This window comes from Anolis sagrei, chromosome 2, assembly GCF_037176765.1.
Source record: "Anolis sagrei isolate rAnoSag1 chromosome 2, rAnoSag1.mat, whole genome shotgun sequence".
Taxonomy (NCBI): Eukaryota; Metazoa; Chordata; class Lepidosauria; order Squamata; family Dactyloidae; genus Anolis; species Anolis sagrei.
In genome coordinates this window covers 225,193,745-225,220,820 of record NC_090022.1, presented here as the reverse complement: position 1 = coordinate 225,220,820, position 27,076 = coordinate 225,193,745, and the positions used below count along the sequence as shown (strand labels likewise).

The window sequence follows — 27,076 nt, the reverse complement described above, 5'->3', positions numbered from 1 at the left end:
AGTGACCCCGAGAAGATTGTATTACAAATTCCAGCCATGCTGGCTAAATTTTGAGAGTTGTAGTCCAAATAAGTAACTTCTCTAAACACTGCAATTATCTCAGAGTAGACTCCATTGAAAATAAAAAGGCTGGTTCCTAAGTAGAAGTTGTAGATGTAAACCTCTTGAAACTCAGGTAGTTTTACTATGTTGGGTGACAATTCAAGTTGAAAATGCAGTCTTAAAGGGGAAATACACTCTTCACAAAATGAATCACAAACTATAAGCATACAGTCACACAATACATAATTTAGACTCATATCACTTAGATATACTATTTAAGCGTAAAAACACTTCTGTTAAAAGCAGTAGAGTTGGTGGTATTGTGTTTTAAACTGGTTTGCACATTATGTGTGCCTTATTCGTCCAATGGCTGTGTTTACATGTAACGCTAAGCCCATAGAAATACTAAGCCATGTAACACCAAACCATATAAAGACAAGCAGAGTAAGCCTTGGAGTGAGGCACTCCTCTCCTCCGGGACAGTTTTAGAGTACCATCATCTTGACTTGCATGATTTATGATTGGGCCAGTCTCCTATTATATACAAAAAACCTTTGTTTTCACTAGTTATAGATCAAACACTGTTTAGTTTAAGAGTAGTTTTAGCTCTTAATCAAAAATAAAGCAGAAGGATCCAATTTCCTCTTGACTGCTGAACAAGAACCTGAATTTTTAGCATTTATGCAAACTAGGCTTATCAATATTTAGTGACTTCCAAATGAATGTGTTCTGCTTCTCCATCATGAAAAAGCATGAAGTGACTTGAAAGTACTTCCTGGGATCATCTGTGATGCAGATTGGGAATTCCAAACATCAAGTTTCAAATATGCAAGTGTGAAATGACCTTTTGCCAAGTATGTTTACTATAATATTAACCTACTGGAATCAGGTATCTTTTGCCACATGAAAAATTCCATTGTTGCAACAGTATGACACACAACATAGAGAGAATACTGGTTAAACAAACTGAGACATGTCATTAGTAAAAACTACACAGTTTTGTCTAGCTTTCGGTGGTCTTAATTCAAAGCAAATGTAAGTTTTGAATGCAACTCATGTATTTTGTTTAATTTTTTTTGTCGTGTCAGGAGTGACTTGAGAAACTGCAAGTCGCTTCTGATGTGAGAGAATTGGCCGTCTGCAAGGACGTTGCCCAGGGGGACACCCGGATGGTTTTTTAAAATGTTTTTACCATCCTTGTGGGAGGCTTCTCTCATGTCCCCACATGAGGAGATGGAACTGATACAGGGAGCTCATCCGCTCTCTCCCTGGATTCAAACCTGCGACCTGTTGGTCTTCAGTCCTGCCGGCACAAGGGTTTAACCCACTGCACAACCGGGGGCTCCATATTTTGTTTAATGACACTTTATATCATAATTTAATAAATATTGATAGGGTGATTAAACTATCATTGGAATCCTGTTGCTTAGCCCCAACTACAGTAGCTCAATAGGATCAATTCAATGTTCACTCAACAGCTGGAACAACAAGAAGATTTGGTCTAATATTTGAAACATTTTTGAGCTTACATAGATAACCGTTTACTAAGCATACAATGGTTTGCGTATAATTACCAAAGGTACATACAATGGAAAGCCAATTGCCAAGTGGCAAGGGAGAAAAAACCAATGTCAAATGGAAATATATAGTAAATGATATTATTTCTCATTCAGGTGGGTTTCTAAATTTACAAGGAGTTCATCGTTTTCCAGAAATATATTAAACTGGGTAGAAAAGACCAAATGGTATATGAAGTTTATCTAAAAGAATAACTTTCATCATCATATTCCAGTTCATCTACTTCATCGTCCTCTAGAAGTCCATATTTAAATTTGCGGTAGACTGTGCCATCTTGACCCATATAGACTATGTCATCATCGTCATCATCGTCATCATCTGCATCTCGGTCCCTGTATTCAATCACTTGATCTTCTTGATAGCTGGTGCTCTGGAAGTGGTTACTTTTAAAAGAACTGAGTGTCTTTGCATTATCTGACAGCTTCTCATATCCACCTTGGTTGCTTGGCTTGGCTTTGGCTCGTGAACGTCTCCAGATGAAAACAACAGCTCCAGTGGTGATGAACAACAAAATGAGCATGGCCACAACCAGAGCTACAGCTTTGCCTTTTGCTTCTTCTGACAAGTTAGCACTGAGTAATATACACTCATCTGCAAAAAAAAATTAAGAATAATTTTTAAAATAAAAATCATTAATATATTATATATTACAAAAGGAAATGAATAAAGATGAAAAATGTTTAATATACAATTGCATAGTAGACTCTCAGTTAACCAAAACTCCAATAACCAGAATTCTCAAACAACTGGCATAAAATCCCAAAGAAATATTTTAAATAAAATACATGGAGATCAATGTTTAGAAAACATCATGTTAGAAATATAGTTGGCTTTTATCAATGTGTATGCCTAGCATCTCCCCTTATGAACCTGCTAGGACTTTAAGATCATTCGGAGAGGCCCTGCTCTCGTTCCCACTTGCGTCACAAATACGTTTGGCGGGGACAAGAGATAGGACCATCTCAATGGTGGCCCCTTGGCTATGGAATGCTCTTCCTAGGGACATTAGATTGACCCCCCTCCCTCTTAACATTCCGGAAAAGAGTCAAGGTCTAGCTGTTCGAGCAAGCGTTTGAAAATGCAATGTAAAAGACATAAGAACGTGGAACGACTGGACTAGGAGATGGATAATGTTTTTAATTAGAAGATGCAAATATCTTATGTTTTTATTACTTTTGTTTGGTTTTATACTATGTATTAATGTTCTTGGGCATCGAATCATTGCCTCTGTAAACCGGCATGAGTCGCCTGAGGGCTGAGAAGGGCAGTATACAAATATAGTAAGTAATTAAGTAAGTAAGTAAGTAAAATAGCCCTTGTTCACATCCTATGTATAGCTCCTTTACTTTCTTTCTCTCCCACCACATGATGTAGTTATACTTTTGAAATATCACGGAGGAAAAACTGTTAGATGTTGCAAACAGCCCTGATACCTCTTTAAAAAGAGTCATACTGGTTCTGAGGGTTTCCCAGAGAAACAGATGACTATCTGGGTAATTCTCGGAACTGGTATAGGGGGTTACGGGTCACATAAATCGCTTAGCAGGGTGGGGCATTTTGCCCCAGGGACACACTCTGCCCATTTCTGGTTTCTAATTTCCTCTTTGCACTCCATTGCTCAGTCATCTGCAGCACCTCCATCTCCAAAGATATGTCAGCAAGCAGGATTTGTAAGAATATGTAACCCAAGAGGAAATCTCATCTTGATTGGTAAAATAATGAAAAGTTCCATTTACAAAGGCCCCTTCCACACAGCTGAATAAAACCCCACATTATCTGCTTTGAATTGTAATATATGGCAGTGTGGACTCAGATAACCCAGTTCAAAGCAGATATTGTGGAATTTTCTGTCTTGATATTCTGGAATAGTGGGCTGTGTGGAAGGGCCTAAAGACACACAATGGTGATCCCACTTTCACCTCCCTTTCTGCTCATCATTACCATGCATTTCACTGCAATCACAACACTCCTGAGTTTGCACTTCGGAATTCTTGCAGCATGGGACACAGCGATTCTGATCCAGGAGCAGCTTCATGTTAAGGTGACACACAGTGCAGTTCAGGGGACCAGGCCCCTTGCATTCCATGCAAGATCCATGGCAGTTTTCACATTGAAGTGGGTCCTTCATAAGGGAAACACAGACAGGATTTCAGACTTTTAGTTGTGGCAAATCCTACAAATAAATGGCCCTTAAAGATTGTGTGAGATCCATCTGATCAGGTTTTTATTGGGTAGGGAAGAATAATCCAAAGAATTAAAATATTCAAATCATTGAATGTTGTAAATGGAGGGGATGGAGCAGGGCAAAACTTTCTAAACATGTTATGTTGGTGACAAATAATGCAGTTTTACTATCAAACCAGAGGTTAAACAAACCCCTTATAAGAGATACAGACAGATAGATGAACTGTGATTACAAAATGTATGGTACTCCAACATATGCCATGAAGACCTTTCATTTATACTTTTAAAATATATGATTTGTAAGGTAATAACATACATTTCCAATATTTTTGCCATTTCCCATTATGTTCACATGGCACACCTACACATTGGAGCTGACACACTAACATGTTGCAACACACAGTTTGGAAAGCCAAGGGGTAGGGAGCACACAGTAATGTAACTCACCTAATTCACATTTTCTGGCTCAATGTACAGCTTGAAATGTACAATATCTTTTAATGTTTACATTTCTTTGAACTTTGCTTTGCAATTCCCTAATTTAAAATTGTCCTAAACTTGTATTCCCTCTCTTTCCCTTTTAAATAAAAAGGTGGAAAACAAAGCAACTACCCCCCCCCCCTTTCCTGCATAACAAATCAGCTGTCATGATCTCTAAAGAACTGTGTGGGCAACCATGCCATAAAGCAATCAAAGCTTGTTTGCCTTATAATATAAATCTAAGTTTTTCTTTCAATGTGTAATGAGTAAATACCTCTGAGATTTTGTATTTCCCCAGTAAGCATTCTGAGTTGCAGATGCCAGCAACAAGCTGATAACTCCATACACAGGATGTGCAGCTGAGTGGTCCTTTTCCTTAAAAGCAAAATAATTTTAAAAAGATAATATGCAATTCAGTTAATAATGCTATTACGTCAGCCCTGTAATTTTCAGTCTTTGAAGATCAGGAAACCATCTAGTATTTGTAATACATGGTTTTCACATTTGTAACAGCCCAAAAGGATTATGTATTAGAAAAATAAAGATGTTAAATACAGGAAAAAATATTTCCATGGAATCATGGTATTTTGAGAAGAATTAAAACAAAGTGTGACCCTGAAAAGTTTTAACCTCCTATATGGATGCTTTCCATGTTGCTATAACTTCTATTAGTCCACAGCCTTATCTGGGTAGTTTGATCTTAAAATAACATTATATTGTGTAATATTTTCAGTAACAAAGATAATGGAATAAAACATCAAGAAGTATAATGACATCATAACCTCATTTTTCACAGATAAAAACTGAGACACATGTGGCAGGCAACATCAGAGTGTGGTCAATATGGCAAATGTTATTAATCAGGAAACCACACCAGCTAGAGAGGCTACAGAAGTTTGCTTTTTTATGAGCTGACTGGGAAAAGCAACTTTTCATCCAGTCCTCTTTTCTCCCTTTACTAGGGGCATATCTGAGATGATTACTTGGCATGGTCATCTTGCATTCTCTGGGTTTGGGAACCCTGGGGGGGTCAAGGGATGGTACTTAACTGTCCCTCTCCCTATCCTTGTCATAATGGCCAGTGTGAACAGCATGGATAAAGTCAGATATGGTCAATGTCAGTTGCTCATAACCTGGCCAGAGTCACAAGACAATTGGAGAAGGGCGATTCCTCCCCCCTCCCCACTTTCATGTTGCTCTGGCACCCTAGTCAACCTCAGGTGATGACTGAACAAGACTAGCCATGTGATGCCTGCTGGAGACAGTGGCAAGGAGAAGGGTGGGAGACAGGTGCTAAGAATGGCTGTCTGCTGGTGCCAAAACAAGTCAGGTTTCCCTCCCATCTCTGCAGCAACTGGGGTGGGGTAATGGTCTAAAGCATCCCAGGGACATTCCAGTATTTTCCACTCCTTCTGAGCTTTGAACCTACTTTGAAAGAACTGGTGTCAACTGAGGGCAAAAGTGGAAAATAGGAGGAGGAGAAAAAAACTGGAATATTTTTAAAGCAGTTCAAAAAGCAGGATGACAATGGATTAACTGGGACTGTCCCTGCCAAACTGGGGCAGTTAAAGGATATGTGGTATGGTATATGTAGAGTATTAGCCGAATGCGGGCTATGGGAAAGTTTTTAACAAGTAACTAGACACGAGTGCCCCTTCTTAATTCACAAAACCAGAATTTGAATTGGTTTTCTGCGTTGTTGGAGTACAATTCTCCAGACAACAGGATTTCAAGTTCTATATAAACATTAGCCAGAATCATGTTGGGCTTTTACTAATATGTAACCATGATAGTTACAGAGCTATGACACCTCATAGCTCTGTGACTATTATAGTTACACATTAGCAGCTATCTAGCCATCCCCGATTCCCAGTTAATGGTAAACACAGATCAATGGGTATCTGACTCACATTCCCATTCTTCCCATCTAGTGTCTCATCTTACCACTGCAAGTCAGACAAGTTGGATGGCACCTTTCACAGGTATGTTTATCATTGTCCCCATAGTAAGATTCAGGACAGGACACGTGGCATTCATTACTTGAACCCAACAAGAAGAAACCTTCATCACAGGACATACAGTCAGTAGGAGCAGGTCCCAGGCATTCCTTGCAGGTTTTGTGGCATCTCTCGCAAGTGCCAATAACATTATTTGCATAGTACCTAAAGCACAGAACAGTACAGAAACATATTATGTGAGAGAGATTGCTCTGGATTTTGCATGCCAACATTAGATATTGGCCTTTACTTGTGTTTTGTAATAGCAATTTCATTCATTCATAGTTCTTATTCTCAGATTTTCATACAAAACGGAATATTGACTTCCAAATATTAATAATAGAAATAGGTAAAAATCCAATAATATCATAGAAAAACAGGACAAAATAATACTTTTATCCTCTAACTAGCCCAACACCAGGAAGTGGTTTTAACAGAGATGTGGTAACATATTAACACACAAATTGTTGCTTGTGAGCCCAATGGCAGAAAGTTCTTTCAAGACAGATGTGGTAACATATTCCTACACAACCAGTTGCCTACCAGTAGCTGGCCTGCAGCTCTATGGGCTACTTGGCATGCCAAGCACTTTAGAAAAGATGTTTGTGAACTGGTCTGGCTCAACACTTAGCTGTCTGAAAATTGTAATAGTTTCCTATTCCATGTATACAAGCTAACCTGAATGACTACTTAATCTTAAATCAACATTAAATCAATGGGACATTGTCCTCCAACCATAGGTGAAGGTCTTTTATCACTGTTTCTTATCCTACAGCATCTGCTCTTTGAGGCAGCTGCTTTGCTTTGTCTCATAGTAGTGCAAGTCCTGCTTGTGAAAGAACACTGGGTGAAGTGTGTGAGGTATTACTTTCCATACGCTTCTGGGAAAGATGGCTCAAGAATGGAATTTCCACATCTTGGCCAAGTCAGACATGTCTGAGCCAATATCCTAACTCATAAATTCATAAACTAAATGTTATATGTAATTGGATTGCAGGTAGTTATTATCTGGTTCTTTTCCTTTCCTTTTTGATTGTCAGTTTTAGTCCTGGATAGTCTCAGGATGTACTTCTCATGGGAGATGTTGTAGGGAGAGAGAGCACTAACTTCAACCTCTATCCAAATAAGCTTATTATTATTATTTTTATTTTGAGGATCTTACCCATTGGTGCAGATCTGAACACATCCATTTTCTTGCTTGTACCATCTGGGTGGGCAGGAAATGCACTGTGTGCTGTGTTTTCCATAGCAAGTTTCACAGGTCCTGTGGCAAGCATGGCACTTATTTTCATCATGGTCTGCGTAGTATCCATCTGGACATGTTTCAACACAGGTTGCATCTGCAGGATGAAGACCATGAAATAAACTAGTGTTTCCCCACCAAGTGGATGAAACATTAACAGAATCTGACCTGAATTCAGGTGTCCACATGTATAAATGTTTCGTTGTTGTTGTTGTTGTTGTGGCCTTCAGGCTTTTTCTGTCATATGGTAATTCTAAGGCAACCCACTCACAGGGTTTTGTTGGCAAGGTTTGTTTGGAAGAGCTTTCCCTTCCTCTGAAGATGAGAGTGTGTGATTTGCCCAAGATCACCCAGTGGATTTCAGGCTTGAAATGGTATTTGAACCTGGTCTCCAGAGTTGTAATCCAGTGCTCAAACCACAACACCAGACTTTCTCTCTAAGGACTACATCACACCATCCAGTTATTGTGTTGTAATTAAGTTTAAACAAATGGAAACACACCTAATTGGAACAATCACTTTCATTCCTTGGCGCAATTCTGCAATGTTAACATGTTGTTGGTGCGAATTCCTGCAATTAGCCTTCCACACATTACTGCACAAGGAAGAGTTGCAGAACCATAGTAAAATTGGATTCACTGATAGATTTTTCCCATCAATGAAAAGGGATAATTCAATCATGATTCAAACACAGTACAACTATGGGGCTTCTTTGATGTTGCATAGTTAGCATCTTCCAAAGGTGCTTTTTTCTTGCCATAATTGCACTTTATCAACCTTGTGTGATAAAGTCCTAACTGTCCCTTGTATATGCAGATGTAATCTTTCTCCACACAGTGCTCAAAGTAGGTAAAGGTTTTCCCCTGACATGAAGTCCAGTCATGTCCGACTCTGGGTTGTGGTGCTCATCTCCATTTCTAAGCCAAAGAGCCAGAGTTGTCCGTAAACACCTCCAAGGTCATGTGACCAGCATGACTGCATGGAGCGCCATTACTTTCCTGTCCAAGCGGTACCTATTGATCTACTCACATTTGCATGTTTTCAAACTGCTAGGTTGGCAGAAGCTGGGGCTGTCAGCAGAAGCTCACGCCGCTCCCCAGAATCGAACCTGTGACGTTTTGATCAACAAGCTCAGCAGCTCAGGTTTAAACCCACTGCGCCACCAGGGGCCCAAAGTACCTCTCCCAAAAACAAATCTCCCACAGGCATTGTGTGTTTCAAGTTGGGCAGGCAACATTGAAGAATAGTCTGACACCCCCCCCCCCCCCCCCACAAATACACAATGATTACAAAGCTCTGAAACCCCTGGAAACATAGAATGAATGTAGAAATGAGACTGAGATTTACTGTAAGACTCTGTGTTGGGATATGGCTTAGAATAGCACAGATTCACATGCAGCTATTTATGCTTTGTTGAGTGGCTATTGAATTGAGTCCACTGTTTAAGAGGTAATGTAGATGCTTTATGGTTAGAAGACTGATTTAGCTGCATGTATCTGGGTTCCTGGAGGAAGATTTTCCAAACTCATCCCTCTAGCAGTGGTATGGAAAAACTATGGCTCATTGGGCTCCTTCCTCTGGCTCACGAAGGACAATGAGGAAATAAGGAAAAGGAGCTGAACTCCTCAGCAGCAGCAGTGGTTCCTCCAAGACACCCTCTCCCCTCTAGAAGTGAATCCAGCTCCTTCATGCCAGGCCACGAGGCCGAGAGAGGGAAGGAGAAAAGCCCACTGAGAGGACACAGGCAGAGAAGGCACGTCCCAGCTGGGGAAGGGAGCTGGTGGTGTGGCTTTTTGTGAGGCTTGTGTTGTTTGCAAAAGTTTTACAAGTGGGACAAAGTTTACATACTTTTTTTGCACTACAAATGAGATACGTGCAGTTTTTATAGGAATTTGTTCATGTGGGTTTTTTTTTTTTTCAAATTTGTTAACACAAACAGTCTCCATTCATTTGCCAGTGGCCTGGCCTGTTTGTCATATTTCAAGCTTAACTCGTTCTGTGACCATGTTCTTAAGTCCAAACATTCTTATCTCAAAGTGAATTTCCCCATTAAAATGCATTCAAATGCAGTTAATCCGTTCTGCCCCCCCCCAAAAAAACCATCCCATTTTTGTTATGTGTTTTTAAATAAGAAAATGTACAAATAATGTATAAAATATTCAGAGATAGGAAGTGCTTGTTTCCATCCAGCCACAGTGACAAGGAAGCACATTTGAGGCAACAAAATGTGTTGGCAAAATATGTACAGCAAGGCAACACAACATCGTTTTCTTCCTAATGTAACTCCAGCCCCCCTCTCTTACTCCCCCTCTCTCCCTCTCTCTTCTTGAAGGGAAACATACAGTACTAGCTCTTTAGGTTGAGGCTCTGCTGCACCAGGGTGGAGTGCAATCTTTGGAGTAGAATCTCCAGATTGGACTCCTCTCAGAATGTTCAGGGGAAGCAATCACATGGAGCTGGAGTTTCTGCCTTGTAAGAAGAACCAGTGTTACTCTGGCTAGGCATCCAGTTCAGGTTTTGTTTCTCTCTGCCTTGCTGTTAGAACTGGTTTAGGGGGCAAAGAAGCCCCTTTTGCACTGTTCGTAGGTTAAAACAGTGTTCTGATGTCAAACATCACTTTAGGTTAAGTTAAGATGTACTTATGTTCGGACATTCTTATGTAGGGGTTCTACTGTATAGGAGTTTGCAGAACTATGATTTCCTGGTTAGGACTCATCAACAGGTTACAGAAGTGATTAGGCTAAAATGCCATTCACTATTAGGAGAATGTCTCTTTTGTTCTATAATCAATCCTCTACAAAATAATGTTATGGGTAGATTGCCCCGAATGTTTTGGGCTCATGTCCATCCCAGAATACAGTATTCTTTGAATTGATTGCCCAAAGTAATTTTTGTAGATTTAGCAACCACCGGTGGCGCAGAGTTAAACCCTTGTGCTAACAAGATTGAAGACCAACATGTTGGAGGTTTGAATCTGGGAAGAACATGGATGAGCTCCCTCTGTCAGCTTCAGCTCCCCATGCAGGGACATGAGAGAAGCCTCCTACAAGGATCGTAAAACATCAAAACATCGGGAGTCTCCTGGGCAATTCTCTCACACCAGAAGCGAATTGCAGTTTCTCAAGTTGATCCTTGCACAGAATAAAAAGCAGCCATGGAGATTGTTTCCAGACTATTTTTCAGCAGCAGAACTAGGTTGGTCATTACAATATATGTTAAAGATGGAAAAGAAAAGCTAAGCCCAAAGACAGGGAAATGCTTACTGAGTAGATGCCAAGTTTTGGGACAGCTGAGACACTCATTTTCAGCAGGTCCTATACACTCCAAACAACTTCTGTGGCAAGATTTGCACATTTTGCTGTGTTCATCATAGTATTCAGTGTTGGAACAGTAATGTGGCATTGCGCAGAAGCCCGTATCAATCATTGAGAGGCCCTCTTTACAGGTGAGGCAGTACATGGTGGATGAACAAGTTTGACATGTCCTGTCACACTCTGAAATGGGAAAAATCACAAATATTTGATCAGTTTTTAATCTTTCTATGTTTTTAATCTCTCTCCTTTCCTTCTAACAATGTTTCTAAGGCTGTCTGATATTGTCCAAGTACTGGAAAAGATCACTGGTTACCTTTGCCTTCTACTTAATCTTATTATTTCCCTAAAGAAATTTCTAAAGAGATTTATATTTTATTTCACATTCACCTGTTCTGGAATGGAATCACTAATCCAAATCTCATTCAGTCTCTACATTTAAACTGGAAAAAATACCTTGGCATTTTCCACTTTCTTCATCGTAATAGGTGCCATCTGGGCATTCTTCAGAACATCTGCCATTGTATAGAACATAGGAGAAAACAGTGGGGCAGTCGATGCAGTCATCAAATGCTGGCCCATCACATTCTTTGCAGTCTTCATGACAGGCAAAGCAGTGGTTGGAGTCAGGAAAGAAGCCAGATGGGCAGTTCCGTAAACATTTCCCATTGTACAGATGATATGGTGGAATACATGCTTTCAATTAAAAAAGGGAGAATATCTATCAGGTTATGTGGAGAACATCCTTCTTTCTCCTACAAAGTCATTTCCATGCCCTAAGCCAATGGGATTTTGGCCTGCATCAATAAGAGTATAGTGTCTAGATCCAGGGAAGTCGTGCTACCCCTCTATTCTGCCTTGGTTAGCCCACACCTGGAATACTGTGTCCATCTCTGGGCACCACAATTGAAGGGAGATGTTGACAAGCTGGAATGTGTCCAGAGGAGGGCAACTAAAATGATCAAGGGTCTGGAGAACAAGCCCTATGAGGAGCGGCTTAAAGAGCTGGGCATGTTTAGCCTGAAGAAGAAAATGCTGAGAGGAGACATGATAGCCATGTATGTGAGGGGAAGTCATAGGAAGGAGGGAGCAAACTTGTTTTCTGCTGCTCTGGAGACTAGGACGTGGAACAATGGCTTCAAACTACAAGAAAGGTGATTCCACCTGAACATTAGGAAGAATGTTCAGGTGGAATGACTGTGAGAGCTGTTCAGAAGTGGAACTCCCTGCCCTGGAGTGTGGTGGAGGCTCCTCCTTTAGAGGCCTTTAAAGAGAGGCTAGATGGCCATCTGTCGGGGTCGCCTTGAATGTGATTTTAAGGGGGGAAAAACAGCTCAGCTCAAATATAACACAGTTTCAAAATACCATTCCACTCAATGGACTCATCTCCACTGACCACATAGGTTAGTGCAGCTGGATCAGCCTTGTGCTGGGTTAAGCAAAGTCAAGAAAGTTTGAATCCTGATATCAGGTGGCACCAAACCGTGTTCAGCACAGCTGGGCACCTGGGATTCCCTGCCACCTCTGAGGCAACGTGTCTTGCCACATGTGGGGCCGATCCGGTGTCTGGAATGCTGAATCAGCCCCACATTAGTGGTCAGTGTAGAAGGGCCCAATGACTAACATTGATTTTCTTTGGTACCTTTACATGAGCTTCCTTGGATGCATTCCTGACAATTCTCAGGGCAAGGGTGACAGACTCCATCGACAACAAAGTGCTTCTCTGAACATGCCAGTTTACATTTCCCTTGCTCTAGAAGGAAAGGACTCTCACATGAAATGCATCTGGTGGCATTTTCTTCACATGTGCTGCAAGATTTGCTGCACATTTGGCAAATCTCATGTTCAGCAAAATAGCCACTAATGGGGGGAAAAAAGATCAAGCTGTGGAACATGTTGAATCTGTCAGGGAATAATCAACAATAAATTCTCCTCCTCTTTCCCCTTGCTATTCCCAAGTTGCCTATTTTTCTTTTATTTACACTTTACATGTATATTTTCCTCCTTTGTTTTTAAATGCCAGAGTTGCACTAAAAATAAATATAATAATAATTTTTAAAAAGAACAGTAGTAGCGCAAGAGGAGGGATTATGAGTGCATGTGGCAGTATGATTGTGGAACTATGGTTTGACAAATTGGTGCAATTACAACACCAATGAAGAGAGGTATAATATTGAGAGTGCTCATTGTGGTATGCATGGACTATCAACAATAATACCACTATAGGAGAAGAGCTGGTTCATGTGATAAATGATTATTATGTATGCTCAGAAATCAATATATCAAAAGAGCTAATTTTAACACTAGAATGCTTTTGTGGAAAAAGAGACATATCTGGGTAGAATATGCATCAATGAATATAAATAGGAACGTACGTAGGACACGTGTGCACACATTTGCCTCTGAACAAATAGCGGGGCATGTCTGAATCGAACAAACACTTCAGGCAGTAGCTGGGTCTTGAACATTTCTCACAGCCATCTGCACATTTCTCACACTGTTTGGTCTTCACATTGCCAAAGTGTCCTTCTGGGCAAACATGGACGCATGACCCAGCAGAAAGAAATCTCTCTGAAAACAATAAAGCAAATAAGAGGAATTAATAGCATGCTATGTAACATGCACTTGCTGTTATAGCAGTCAAGTCAAAAGACAGGTCAGGGAATAGGAATTCAACATATACTGGATGAGGTTGTACTCTCCCTAAAGAGGCAGGTCCACAACTTTTGTGTTGGGTTTCTGGAAGCTCAGGTTTCAGCAGTGGTCATGAATATACTGCACAGTTAAAGTATGTGCAGCAGCTGTGTCCACCTCCTGAGACACTAGATCCGGTGCCTTAGTTATAACCCAGTTGGATTACTATAATGTGCTCTACATGGATTTGCCTTTGAAGGGTGTTCAGAAACTTCAGCCTATCTAAAGAATAGCAGCTATACTGCTAACTGGGGCTAGATAGAGACAGTACACCTATTGGAACAGCTCCACTGGCTACTGGTCTATTTCTGAGCACAACTCAAAGTGCTGACTTTGACCTATAAAGCCTTCCATGATTCAGGTCCAGGTTATTTGAAGTACTGTGTTCTCTTTTATAAACCAGCTCATCAGGCCCGTAGCCAGGATTTCGATTTGGGGGGGGGGGGCTGAGTTTGTTTCGGGGGGGGGGGGGGCTGAGTCTGAGTGAAAGAGGGTCTACCCTAGCAAACCTTTTGTAGCGTTATCCCAATACCCCCATGCATATTGGATATATTGAGTATGGTAATCAGATCATGATATGAATAAACATAACAGTTTAAATAATGCACCAGTAAGGCCTTTTCGCGAACCACCATGAGAATTTTGGGGGGGGGGCTGAAGCCCCTCAAGCCCCCCCCCCCCCCCGCTACATGCCTGCAGCTCATGCAATAAGATCATGATGGTAGGTCCTCCTCTCTGTCCCACCACCCTCACTGGTAAATCTAATGGGGGAGGGCTTTCTCAATGGCTGTCCAGGTTTGGACACTTCCTTCCGAGAGAAGGTAGATGAGAACACTCTCTTCTTTCTTTATGTCATCAAGTACAGAGTTTCATGAGTGACTTTATAATGATCTCACGTAAATACTACCATATATTGGTAATTGTTGTACTAGTGTGCATGTCTGTTTCATGAAAATGAAATGAAATTTGACATGTTAAAATAGCACTCTTCACAAGTACAACTATTTATAAAAGAGTGCATAGCATTTTAGAAATTTTGGGAGACCTTGGTAGACGTCAATGAAAGGGGCAGGGCAGAGAATTATGATATTTTCCTATTGAATATAAAAATAAAATTGAATTTTTTGTGAACCTTTAAGTTCACTACACATATAACAACTGTCTATTGAGAACAGCAATGTTTCAAGTGCTTGTTGAAATGTTTATCACACAGATATTCTTAAGGAACATGCAGTGTATTGGGTTCTCAGCATCCACTGGAATTTAGTTCCAGGTCCCTTCGGATACCAAAATGCATGGGTGCTCATCTCATCATATACAGTGGCATAGTAAAATGGTGTCATATAAAATGGCAACAGCAAGGCTTGCTCTTTGGAATATCTTTGGGGGAGGCTATGAATGGTTGAATCCATGTATATGGAGGGCTGACTATATTCCAAATCCTCTTGATAATGCCATAGAGGTAAAGAGGCTAAATGTAAATACCTTTGGGGCAGGAAGTGCAAGTGTCAGCAGTTTCTCCACAGGTTTTGCATGAAGAATCACATGGTTGAAGAAACCAAGTAGCTGTTGATATAATGAGGGGGGGGGGGGTGTCAGGTTGGTTATCTGTTGATATGCACAAAATCAAGGATCAGGAGGCCTTGCTCATTAATAAATGGGCATAAATATGAATAACACTTTAAGAGCAAAATCTCACCTTGGTTGTGTGACTGTGGCATTAAATAATATACTGCTGGTATATAATATAAAAGATCAAGTATGAAAGCTCTCTAGTAACTGACAAGTTGCACCTGCAAGAAAGCATCTCTTTGGCATTTTGTTATTAACTTGTTTAGATCACTTTCCACAATTGGCATCCTGGCTTCAAAATGTACACCAGTATATGAGCAATACAGATTTCTTGCACATTATAACACCTGTGAGCATAGCTTCTGCAGTATTTCCCAGCTTCCACTAGAGGGGAATATGTACTAGGAATTGAGGCAAATTCAAGGTGCACAAAATGTCTTCTAGACAGCCAGCTGTCTTCCAGAGAGATGTTACATGTTTCTGCTTAGAGTTTCTATTGATATTACCTATGTCTTAGTTTGCACACCAACAAAAGATACAGGGAACAGCATACACATCTTTGCCAAAGGGAAGATCGGAAAACTTTCAGCATCATCGGGAAACAGATAGATATTCTACCCTTTCACATACAAAACTGTATATTTTTATATGATGTAAAGTTTTCTACTAGAGAGCATATCTTGGTGTAACAAAATATGCATCACTTTCACTTATACAGCATTATCTTCTCTTGAACTCAGTTGGTATCTCTGTTTGTATTGTATCAATACTCCAAGAACTGGTATTAAAGCCAAGGGGGGGGGGGAGCTCTATCTGTATCTCCATGGGGAAAAGGGGTTGGACCTATACTGCCATATAATCCAGTATCTGATCCTAGATCTGATTTGAACTGGATGATATGAGTCTACACTACCACATAATCCAGTTCAAAGCAGATAACTTGGGTTCAAATACTGGATTATACGGCAGTCTAGAAGGTGCCTAGAATTCAAGAAGTGAAAATTAATTCAATGATGTTGTCAAATGGCAAGGAGATATAATGGACATTAAGTGAGCAACTGATCTATTTTGGATTTATTTTTGAATAGCAAATTGAACAGCATTCAGGACTTAAACCACAGGTGTGTGTTTAAGTCTTAAAATCTGCTGTGTAAGAATGGCATTAACATCATAGATCTTAAAAGCAGCTAAATAAGATGGGCTAAATATTTTGTTAGCATAACTTCAATTGTTAGTCTCAACTAGAACAGCTGTTGAGTCAACACATGTCAGGATCATTGATTAGTTGTTCTACTTTAATTCAGACTAATGATTGGATTGATGTCATCAGTTTGCATAATTATTTACATGTATAGTTTGCCATTCACATACTACTCCCAGTTACAATAGCTCATTGGCTGCCAGTTTGTTTCCAGACACAATAAAGTGCTGATTATAACCTATAAAGCTCTAAATGGTTCTGATCTGGGCAATTTGGCAGATCCTATCCCCCTGGCTGGATGCCAGGAGAGACCTTTCTCTCAGTCCCACCACCATCACAATCATGGTGAGTAAGGAAGCAAGAGGGGCCTTCTTGGTGGCTGCCCCTAGACTTTGAATCCTCCTCTCCCCAGAGGCCAACATGGGCAACACCTTGCTGTCTTTCTATTGGCAGGCAGGTAAAAGGTAAAGGTTTTCCCCTGACATTAAGTCCAGTCATGTCCAACCCTGGGGATTGGTGCTCATCTCCATTTCTAAGCCGAAGAGCCAGCATTGTCCGTAGACACCTCTAAGGTCATGTGGCCGGCATGACTGCATGGAGCACAGGCAACCCCCTTTTATTTTGACAGCCTTTCAATACAAAAGGTTTTAAGAACAGGCTATGGGAGTGTTGTACTGCTTTAAACTCAACTGTTTTAATTATTTAAATATTGTTTTATTAAGCCTAGTCTTAACTGATTTATTACTGTGAAAAGTTTAATTCTAATGTTCATTTTTTGTATTGTTTTAATTATATTGTTCCTTTTAAATTATATGCTGCTCTGAGTCCCGATTTTGTCAGAATGACAGTGGGGAAAGGTAAGAATAATGATAGCAATAATAACCTAGACCAAAGAATACTATCAATGTCAAGTCCCTCCTTTTCCCCATATGTGCATAAACCCAGCTCCTATGAACAGAATTTACCAGACAATAACACTTGTTTTCTTGTTATACAGTGTGGAATCAGCTTATAACTGTTGTTATGTACACAAACCATCTGTTTACTAAGTAGATTTACTATTTTTCACTGCTTGTAAATACTTCTTTTTATGCTTCATTGGCCAACATTTTTCTGTTGCAATGCATAATTCAACACTTGAAAGTGGCTGTTTGTATTAGATAGTTTGTTTTGTTTTCTGCTTCTTAATTGAAAATAAATGGACTGGTTGCAGAAAATATTTTTTGCGGTGTTTGTTTTTGAAAGATACTTCTTCCCTTTCAGAAGCAAACTTTTTGATAAAGTCAGGAATGGCAAAGAAAGGGTACTGCTTTGTAACATTATATCAACAAACACATGATTTAAGAAAGTAACTTATTTTGTTAGTATAGAAAGTAACATGGATGTGACATGAATATGTTACCTTTACAATTGGGCTATCTTTTTGTTGGACTTCATTCTGTTTATGGCTTTAAAAGCTCCAATACAGCCGCAACTACAAATGCATATATATCTAAGAAATAATCATGTCAATATAGTGAGGTATAATGGGAAATACACACACACACACACACACACACACACACACCCTTCATATGCAAAGTACAGGAACGTTTCTAGACTTATGAGAGTTATAAATCTGAGCAAACCATAGAGTAGTTAAGAAGTAAATCATATTCCCATGCATATACTATTTTTTAGTTTACCTATCATTCTGACAGGCAGAATATTAATTTAACAAATGAATGCCTAAAATACATGTGAACAACTCCAGAGGGGATGAAGCAAAATATCGGCTTCACCTGACTTTGGGGATAAATAGGTAGCTGAGAGAATTTTTTTTTAAAATATTCTTTATTGAAATTTTCATGAAAATAAAATAAAATAGTATATATGAAGAAAAGTGAGAAGAGAGAAAAGAGAGGGGGAAAAAGGAAAAAGAAGAAAAAAAAGAAAAAAAAGGGGGGGGAGGGAAGAGAAGAAGAGAAAGGGGGAGGAAGAAGAAGGAGAAAAAAAAGAAAGAAGAAGGGGAGGAAGGAAAAAAAAAGGAAAAAAAAAGAAAAAAAAGAAAAAAAAGGAAATTAAAAGTTGACCTCTTGGTATCTTTGGAAAATCTTATCAGTCTTTTTATAGTTTGTATTGTTGTTTTTCTTCTTTCCCTCTTTTTGACGTATTTCAGTCTATTTTTATATTTCTTAGACTACTATTTCTTCTTTCTTCTTTTTTAGATATTCTGTGACTTCACTCCAGTCCGTTTCTTTCCTTTTAATTTCTTTGTTCTTTAACAGTAGAAAGGTTAACTTGTCTAGGTTCCTAATATCCAGCATTTTAGTTACCCAGTCATTTATCTCCGGGATCTCTTCTTGTCTCCACACTTTGGCGTAGCACATTCTCGCTGCTGTCAAGGCCAAGAATAGTATTTTATCCTTATTTTCCTCTAATTTTCTATCGTACATCCCAAGCAGCAGGATCTCCGGTTTCAGGGGTAGCTGTATTTTCAGCATACTTTGGATTTCTTTATGTATTTTCCTCCAAAAAATCTTCGCCTTGTCACACGTCCACCATGCATGAAAAAAGGACCCTTCTTTACTCCTGCATTTCCAGCAGGCTGTGCTGGTATTATTGTATATTCTGCCTAATTTTTTCGGGGTTAAGTACCATCTTTGCGACATTTTCACCCAATTTTCCCTAAGCTCTATTGCATACGTATACTTTAATCTTTTTCTCCAAATTTCCTTCCACTCTTCTTTCCTGATGTTTCTTTGTATGTTTTCGTTCCATCTTCTCATGTAGTTTTTCTCCTCCTTTTGTCCCAGGTGCCATTCTAATAATTTTTTATATAGCTTAGTTATCAACTTCCTTTCTGTTTCCATGATGTTGTCCCAGAATTCGTTACCTTGTGCAAAGCCTAATTTCCTATCCAATTTAAATTTTTCTTTGATTTGCCAATACTGAAACCATGTTATATTTTTGTCAATTAGGACTAATTCCTGCTGTTCTTTTATTTCTGTCTCCCCTTGTCTAATTTTTAATATTTCCCTGTAAACGGGCCAGTCATTCCACCCTAGACACCTTCTTTGCGTTGCCTCCAGAGGCGATACCCAGAGAGAAATTTTGTTTTAAAGGATTTACCACCACTTCTCCTTGATGCTAAAAAACTTTCTGCAGAATTTTCATTTTTACCTAGATTATAAAATCAGTAAGCATAAATATGTTGTGATTTACACTAACCCGTGATCAATTGACTCTGGAGAGGCTTAATGTACAATTATCTAATTCATGGAGGAATGGACAAAACTTAAATTTCTAGTACAAAATATATTTGCAAGTTCAGATACAATATGGTTTGAGACCCAATCCAGAACCCAGCAGACTGCAATAAGTATCCCATACCTCATCTTCGTGTTTGCAACTGCCCACAAACTTGACCTTAGAAACAATGGACTACTGTATCCATCAGGGAGCATGCTATCTGAGAATCCTTGGAGCTCTAGTCCAAAAAGTTACAGTTCCAAACCATATTCTATTTAGACAACTGTTGTGTATCTGCAGAGGTATCCTATGCCATGGCAACAAAGGCTCTAGGGTTTACATAGTGCAATCTAACAAGGGAATGACTTTTAAAGGCCAAAACTTAGCAGAAAAATAGATTATATGTGTGCATATATATTAACTGGCACTTGACATTTTCAGGTTTAACTTTTGCATATTTGATTAATATGCTTTTGCTAAGAATTTCTGGATCTTCTATGGTCAGCTTCCACCAGAAGTTGGCACAACTTCTACTGAAAGCTGACCACAGGGTCACACTATACCTAGAGATTCCTAGAGAAATGTTTCTCTAAAAAATAATGCTTTTTTATTTGCAGTATTTTTATTTTAATGGCATTGCTCTGCCACTAATCCCAGCAAAGGTGGAAAGTTGACTATATATAACTATATTTGATCCTGGAATCTGAAAGAGAAAAGTATCTGTCTGAAATCTTGGATAACTGCTGCAATGTAATAACTCCAAAGTTTACCTATTTGATTTCCTATTATTATTATTATTATTATTATTATTATTATTATTATTTCAATGGCTGGACCAGGAACTGTTGGGGGTGTTTTGACTGTGCTTGCTTTTTCTGCCAGGTGGAAGAGGGTTGGAGAGTACGGCTCCTGGGATCTTCCAGTGGAAATAGTACTTTTAAGTTTATATTGTTTAAAAATAAGTGGATGTGCAAATCTTTCTGAACTTGGGAGGAATGATGTCCTGGTTATGTTGCATCATTAAAAATAGAAACTCAAGGAGATAGTTTTTATAGTTTTTCTTTTTAAAATGTTCATAAAAACTTTTTAAATTACCCAAAATCAGTGAATGAGTGAAATGTTCTGAAACTTTGAGTCCCCCCCCCCCCAGGGGTGAGAAAGGTGATATATAAATAGTGTAAATAAATAAATAAATAAATAAATAAACAAACAAACAAACTTGGGGGTGGGGGTAACAGTGGTAAATGTGTTCTACTATTGTAGCAAGTTTCATCCTGATAGCTTGAAAAATGAGGGGGAAAGGTGTTGCTACTAAGAGGTTGCAACGTACTTTATCTAAGTTGTTGTAAGGATCAATGTTGTTTGTGCTATAACTTTAAGTTGCTGTAAGGTTCAAGGCTGTTTGTGCTACAGCTGTTTCAGTTAATTGAGAGTGTTATTTTCATGTGTATAAAGATAGCTACTGTGTGTTTAGTTCTTTGCCATTGTGCGTTTATGCTATTGTGCATCTATGCCTCTGTGCCGTTCTGCTTTGTGTAAGCCGGGGACTAGGCTGCAGATGTCCTGCGAAGACACAGCCATGAGAAGAGGACAAGGATTCCTGCTTATCTCAGCTGAGTAATGATATCTCTCAGAAGATATTGTTTTATGTTATTTTTGTGGAAACAGTAATCCTGCTACTTTGTTTTTGTATGCTGCCAATACTACAATATTTTTCTTTTCTACTTTAAGCCGAAGTCTCGTGTGTTTTTCTTTTATGAGTAATTTCATCACACACACAGTTAACTGGGCTAGAGTCAATCTGCATGCTACTCATGCTAACGCATGACAAAAGGAACCCTGGAAGCTTCCTCACTTGCTCAATTACATAACAAAATAGTAACAAAAAATTGTTATATCATTATAATTATGATACAGACTCATAACAATGATTTATTGCAGCCTGTAATTTAGTAATGAGTATTGAAACCTCTTTTCATTGATTGCACAGACCTAGTGGTTAGTGTTAACACTGAGATATTATCTTTCTGTATTTCATTAACATAGTTAGAATCCAAATGTCTTATGAAGGACCTGGCCTACTGAGAAACAGAGCAGATCCCTACTGCTTTGGTACATCATGGTTGATCAAAAACACCACAGTACATATTTTGTTCTAATTCGTTACATTGATTGGGCCGAAAGTACTTCAGTGGTAAACAGTGATAAATCAATTGTGACTATAGTTTCCCAATAGGAAATAGTACTATGCACCACTTTCATTCCAGATCAAACCTCACCCAGGTCCCACTATTACAGAAGAATATTGACAAGCTGGAACTTGTTCAGAGGAGAGACATCAAGGTCACAATAGGTCTGGAAATCAAGCCCTATGAAGAACTTCTTAGGGAGCTGTGTATTTTTAACTTGGGGAAAAGAAGGTTAAAATAATCATCTGGAAATAATAAGATGTCTACAAGAACAATGCCCCTCAGTTTTGGGGGCTTCAGACACTTTGGACTTCAATACTGGATGTTTGAGAACCACTAATGCAGAAGTTGGAGGAAGCTTGCTTTGTCCTGTTCCAGAAACTAAAACAATGCATCCAGTTTTCAAGAAAAGAGACCCACTTAAACATTTGGATGAACTTGTTAACTGCAAAAACTGTTTGATAGTCAAACCAACTGCCCCGGAGGATGGTGGACATTCCCTCTTCAGATGTCTTTTAACAGAGGTTGGAGGGCTTTGGGGCATGTTCTAGTTTTGTATTCCTGCATGGTAGGGGGTTGGATTAGATGGCCTTATGGTCACTTCTAATTCCATGACATTGTGATGATGATGATGATTATTAATTCATACTCCACTTTTCTCTCTCACAAGGAGACTCAAAGCAACATTGTGATTGCATGATATTTGTTGTCCTATCCACATCTTTGTTTGGAAGTTGCTGAAATGCGAGAAGAGTGGGTAGAAATGTTCAGTTGACACAATATTGCAGAATGCCCATATTGTAGAATGTTTCCCATGTGGATTACGTCTTAACACAGAGGACAAAAATATATTGTTCTGATGCACAAGGGTTAAAATAAATTTTGCGAAAGAAAATGCTCGGTGAAAAGATAAATATCACAACTGCTTTTAAAGCAGAACTTTTGAAGGCACATCAAGTTGATTTTAAAAAATTCAATACAGTAAATTTGACATTTCAGAAAAGAACATCTGACGTGAAATACTTCTTGCATTTTTATTTTTAAGAAAAAAGGTTTTTGAAACCAGCTGGAGAATATATATCCCTCTGAATTTTTTCAAGAATACATATTCTACTGAATTTATATTCTCTTTTGCTCTCTTCCAAAAAAAGTATTTTTGATTCTGTGGCTTGACTGAAGAACATAAAAGACTAATGATGCCGCAAGTTACTCAGTGACAGTAATAAAGCTTTACATCTTATTAAACAGCTATTCTAGCTGTGTGTTAATATACAGTGAATCAAGCGCTTTGCAATTATGTCTCCTGGCTTCCAAAATCATTTCATCATCTCATACACAAGACATAATACAGATGTTCTGAGCTTCACTTATTGGCCTTTCTATCTGTGTTGGCTTACACATTTTTAAAAAAGCTTTAAAAACCAGATAAATTCACACTCCTTTCTTGGTTTGCTGTCATAGCACATTCACAGTTATCCTAATTTGGGACTGAATTACTTAACTCCCCACCGTCTTCCCAATGAGCATGCAAGCCTGGAATGCTATTAAAAATGGCATGCTGTCTGACTTGGAGATCTGAGAGTAAGTAAAATTTCCCTTCTTGTGCCTCCACCAAGCCCCAAACAAATGATCACTTAAGAGTACGACAAAAAAAAAAATCATACTTGCACAGATAAATCAACAGTAATGCAATTATAAAGTGGTTGCACAACACCACCTTCAGAATAAAAAAAATCAACTTAATTGACTTTAATAGCTTCTAACGCTGGTTAGGGTAAGATGAGCTGAATCACAGTAGCTGGCATTTGGAATCTTTATGATTGACGAATCTGCCTAGTCCTAGGTCATCAGTACTGACAGAAGAACAGAACTGGCAGTGGTGGGATCTGTATGCCTACAGTGTTCCTCAACCTTCAGCTGGGTATAAATACTTCCTGTTTAAAGTGTTATGCTTGTCTAGGAAAGTCTATCTTGTGTACTGGAAAATGCATTCCATCCTTGGTTAACATAATTTAAAAATAGATTTTTAAAGTCTTACGTTGTCTCCGGACAATTCTCAGGCTTGGGTTTTGGCGAACTTCCAGGGGAAGAGGCATCTGAACCTGTGGGGCAGCCACCGAGAACGCCTCTTTCAGTGCCCTTTCCACCCGGATTTGGTGCATGGACGGTACCGTCAAGAGATCGTTCTCGGCTGGCTGTAAGGATTGCGATGGGAGATAAGGCAAGAGGTGGTCTTTCGAGTGTGCAGAGCTCAAGCCATTTGAATTGAGCAGCTTCAGTCTCTCTATCAGTAAAATAGGATTGAGAACAGTTATTCATCTTTATAAAACAGAACAATGACCCCAAAGAAGGTACAATTGTTATGTATTAAGATTTATTGATTGGCTTGTATATATTTGATACATTCTAATCAAAATCATGATAATTATTGTTTTAGCTATGTAAGTAATGCTAACTGCAGGTAAATTTTGGAATTTACACAGGTCAATCAGATTGATTTAAACAGCCCAGCATTTCATCTGAAACCCCCCAATTTGTTTAGACTACTTAGAAATGTGCTCCTATTTAAGTTCCCAATTTTGATCTACAGTATGGTCCCATATTGTGAGCAATATGTTTCCAGACTTTCTATGATCAGTGAAAAATAATGGATAATACAAATCTTATTGAACTAATTTCTTTATCATGGAAGCAAACCATAGAATCACACTGGAAAACCTAGGAAATGTCCAGATTTTTTTGCCAGGTACAGGCAAATAAAACCGCAGGTATTAGACCACAGATACATGAGTCATGGTGTATGTTGAATTCAACCAAAGATTTTAAAATGTATTAAATTGGTTAACTGATGTATAGGGAGAATGTGGTTCTCAGATGGATGTGAGTTCTATACTTCAGTTTTGCATTTACATCACTGGTCAACACACATTTTGGTGCCTCAAATGTTAGACATGTTTTTGTGTGTATTTGACCTGCTGATTCCAAAAAATGGCACCAGTTTTCCCCTATCAGCTCTAGTTCCTGAAATACAGAACATATGCCATATACCAGTCTTCAGCTGTTCACCCGTAACAAATCATGATAACCATATCTAAGAAATAAGAGCTGATGTGATCTACGCAATGCAATTTTCTGAACCAGTGCCCCAAATAACTCCAGGAACAGGCCTAAAATCCAAGACAACAAGAATGTTCTTGCGTATGTGTTGGGTTATGTAATTTCAAAACTAACTGGAAAGGTTATTTTTTATTTCAAAAGGGATATCAAAGCTTTTTTAAAAAATAATAATAATCTGGAAGTAGGTTAGGTAACCAAATGATAGGGTTAAGTTTGGAAACACTTTTGATCAGGAATGTAATTCTCTTTGAACGTCACTGCTGCAAAGCATATCCTAGGACAAAATGGAGAGATGCAAACAAAAATGCCATCTGCACTAATGAAATCCTGTATACGACACCGGTGACTTAAAATGTAATTCTTAATTAAGCTTTATCTTGAAGGAGACAATAAGTAATTGTAGAAATTTTTGTCTGAAAACTGCCATTTTTTATCCCCTCCCCCCACAATTTAGGACTTATTCTGTGCTAAATTTGCATGTGATTGATTCAAACAGATAAGAGTGTTTCTGTGCAGTATATTATATTCTGTGAAGAAAAAGATGTTTTCTATGAAAATCAATCACATGTGAATTTTGTGCAGAGTAAGAAACAGTGTCTTTCATGCAAACAATGACATTTATGTGCAGAAAAACATAATACTTTCTGTGCAGAAAATGCTGCACAGAACAACTGCATACAAGTTTGGGCCAAATAAATCCAGAACAGTGAAAACTCCTGTCAGTCTGAGGTTTATCTTCTCATGATTTATTGATACTTGAAAAAGTGAGGGGGTTGACCTATTTTATCTACAGTGCATCCTATATACTGCTTTTGGGGGGCACTATGGAAATAATTGTGCACTGCTTGCAGATCCAGCCATTCTATGCGTAGGCCTTGCTTTGTGTTTATGGCAAACCCTCCCCCGGCATTCGGACCAGCAGTTATCCAGGACCAGCATGACTGCTGATAGTTTTCTGTCAATCGATTAATCTACATTTCTGTAAATAAAAACCACACTGGGAGTTTGGAAAAGAGTGATTTGCTTACTGTCATTATGGGTGCTGGTAAATTAAAATTAAAACAGTTCAGAAAAACTATGGCAACATACCATTCCAGAATTTCCCATTTACTTGTTTGTTTTTGGGATTCACACACTTTCCATGAAATAACTGTAAATTTCCTTTGCAACTAGTGCAATCATTGTAGCTGAACCCTTTGCATGTTGTGCAGGTCCTGTGGCATGGTTCACATTCCTCTGTGACCTCATCGCTGTAGAAGCCAGCTCCACAATCACTCACACATTTCCCATCTAGAACACAAATAGAAAGCCTTTGTGTCAATACTACTAGTAAGTACAGTTATTTAATGAAATGAAAAACAGCACACTGAGTGTACGTATTTGCAATTGGTGACCCTTTGCTATGGAATGTATGGACTAAGTTTGCATTTGTACTGTTGACTTATTCAATAGTGTACAGAGTACATTTTGAAGAAAATCAGAGCACCCTCTCAGTCCTAGGACAATTTTTTTTTTATGTTTTCTTAAGTTTCTCTAAAAGGCATGCACATAGCCCTAGATTTCAAAACTAGGTCTAGAAACTCCAAATTCCAAAGTTCAGCATATTTTAAACTACAGAGGGCAGATTTGAAGAACAATTTGTTTAATTCTCCAGTAACATTTATGCAGGATCATAGTAGAAACCTTATAGACAAATGATGGTTCCCAAGACAATAATTGCTTATATAAATGATCTTATTCTTTGAAAACAAAAAAGGCAATGCCAGGAACCTAAATTGCTATAGAACACTTGTCATGGCACACCCGAGCCTATGGGAAAACAATATTGTATGGCTTTACTCGGGGGCTATATGTATACCTTCTGTTAAGATTAAGACCCTTAGCAGACAGATGCACTTTAGGCAAGGTGAAAAGATAACCAAATGGGTTTACTGAATCAAGATGAATAAAGGGTTAACTCCATCATGGACTATCATAAGGTAACTTAAAACAATACATTACAAAAGGAGAATTTGCTAGTTGCATTCGTCTTTCTGGGATTTTCTGCCCCTGATGCAAAGTGATGGATTATAAATCGTTGTTTACAAACTGTCTTAATCTTCTCTCCTGTGAAGCTTAGGCAGACCAAAAGCTTCTGTTGTCCATTGGACTGTTGGTATAAAATACTGCTAAATACTGCAGCAGAAGAATGTGCTAAGAATTCCTGTTTGGATTGCTAGGCCTAGGATTCCAAACAA

The 27,076-nt window shown here is 38.8% G+C and overlaps 1 protein-coding gene across 1 annotated transcript in view; it reads right to left on the bottom strand.

Moving 5' to 3' along the window:
* Positions 1-164: 164 nt before the first annotated feature.
* Positions 165-27,076, bottom strand: part of PCSK5 (proprotein convertase subtilisin/kexin type 5) — a 321,518-nt gene continuing 294,606 nt past the window's right edge. The window contains exons 27-38 of the mRNA XM_060762183.2: positions 25,929-26,129; positions 23,232-23,234; positions 15,015-15,095; positions 13,211-13,406; positions 12,478-12,695; positions 11,292-11,531; positions 10,788-11,018; positions 7,444-7,621; positions 6,229-6,446; positions 4,559-4,659; positions 3,562-3,742; positions 165-2,211 (exon numbers count right to left, since the gene is read on the bottom strand). Coding sequence (XP_060618166.2) covers positions 1,799-2,211; positions 3,562-3,742; positions 4,559-4,659; positions 6,229-6,446; positions 7,444-7,621; positions 10,788-11,018; positions 11,292-11,531; positions 12,478-12,695; positions 13,211-13,406; positions 15,015-15,095; positions 23,232-23,234; positions 25,929-26,129 — 2,261 coding nt within the window. The 3' untranslated portion in view covers positions 165-1,798. The remainder of the gene's footprint in view (positions 2,212-3,561; positions 3,743-4,558; positions 4,660-6,228; positions 6,447-7,443; positions 7,622-10,787; positions 11,019-11,291; positions 11,532-12,477; positions 12,696-13,210; positions 13,407-15,014; positions 15,096-23,231; positions 23,235-25,928; positions 26,130-27,076) is intronic.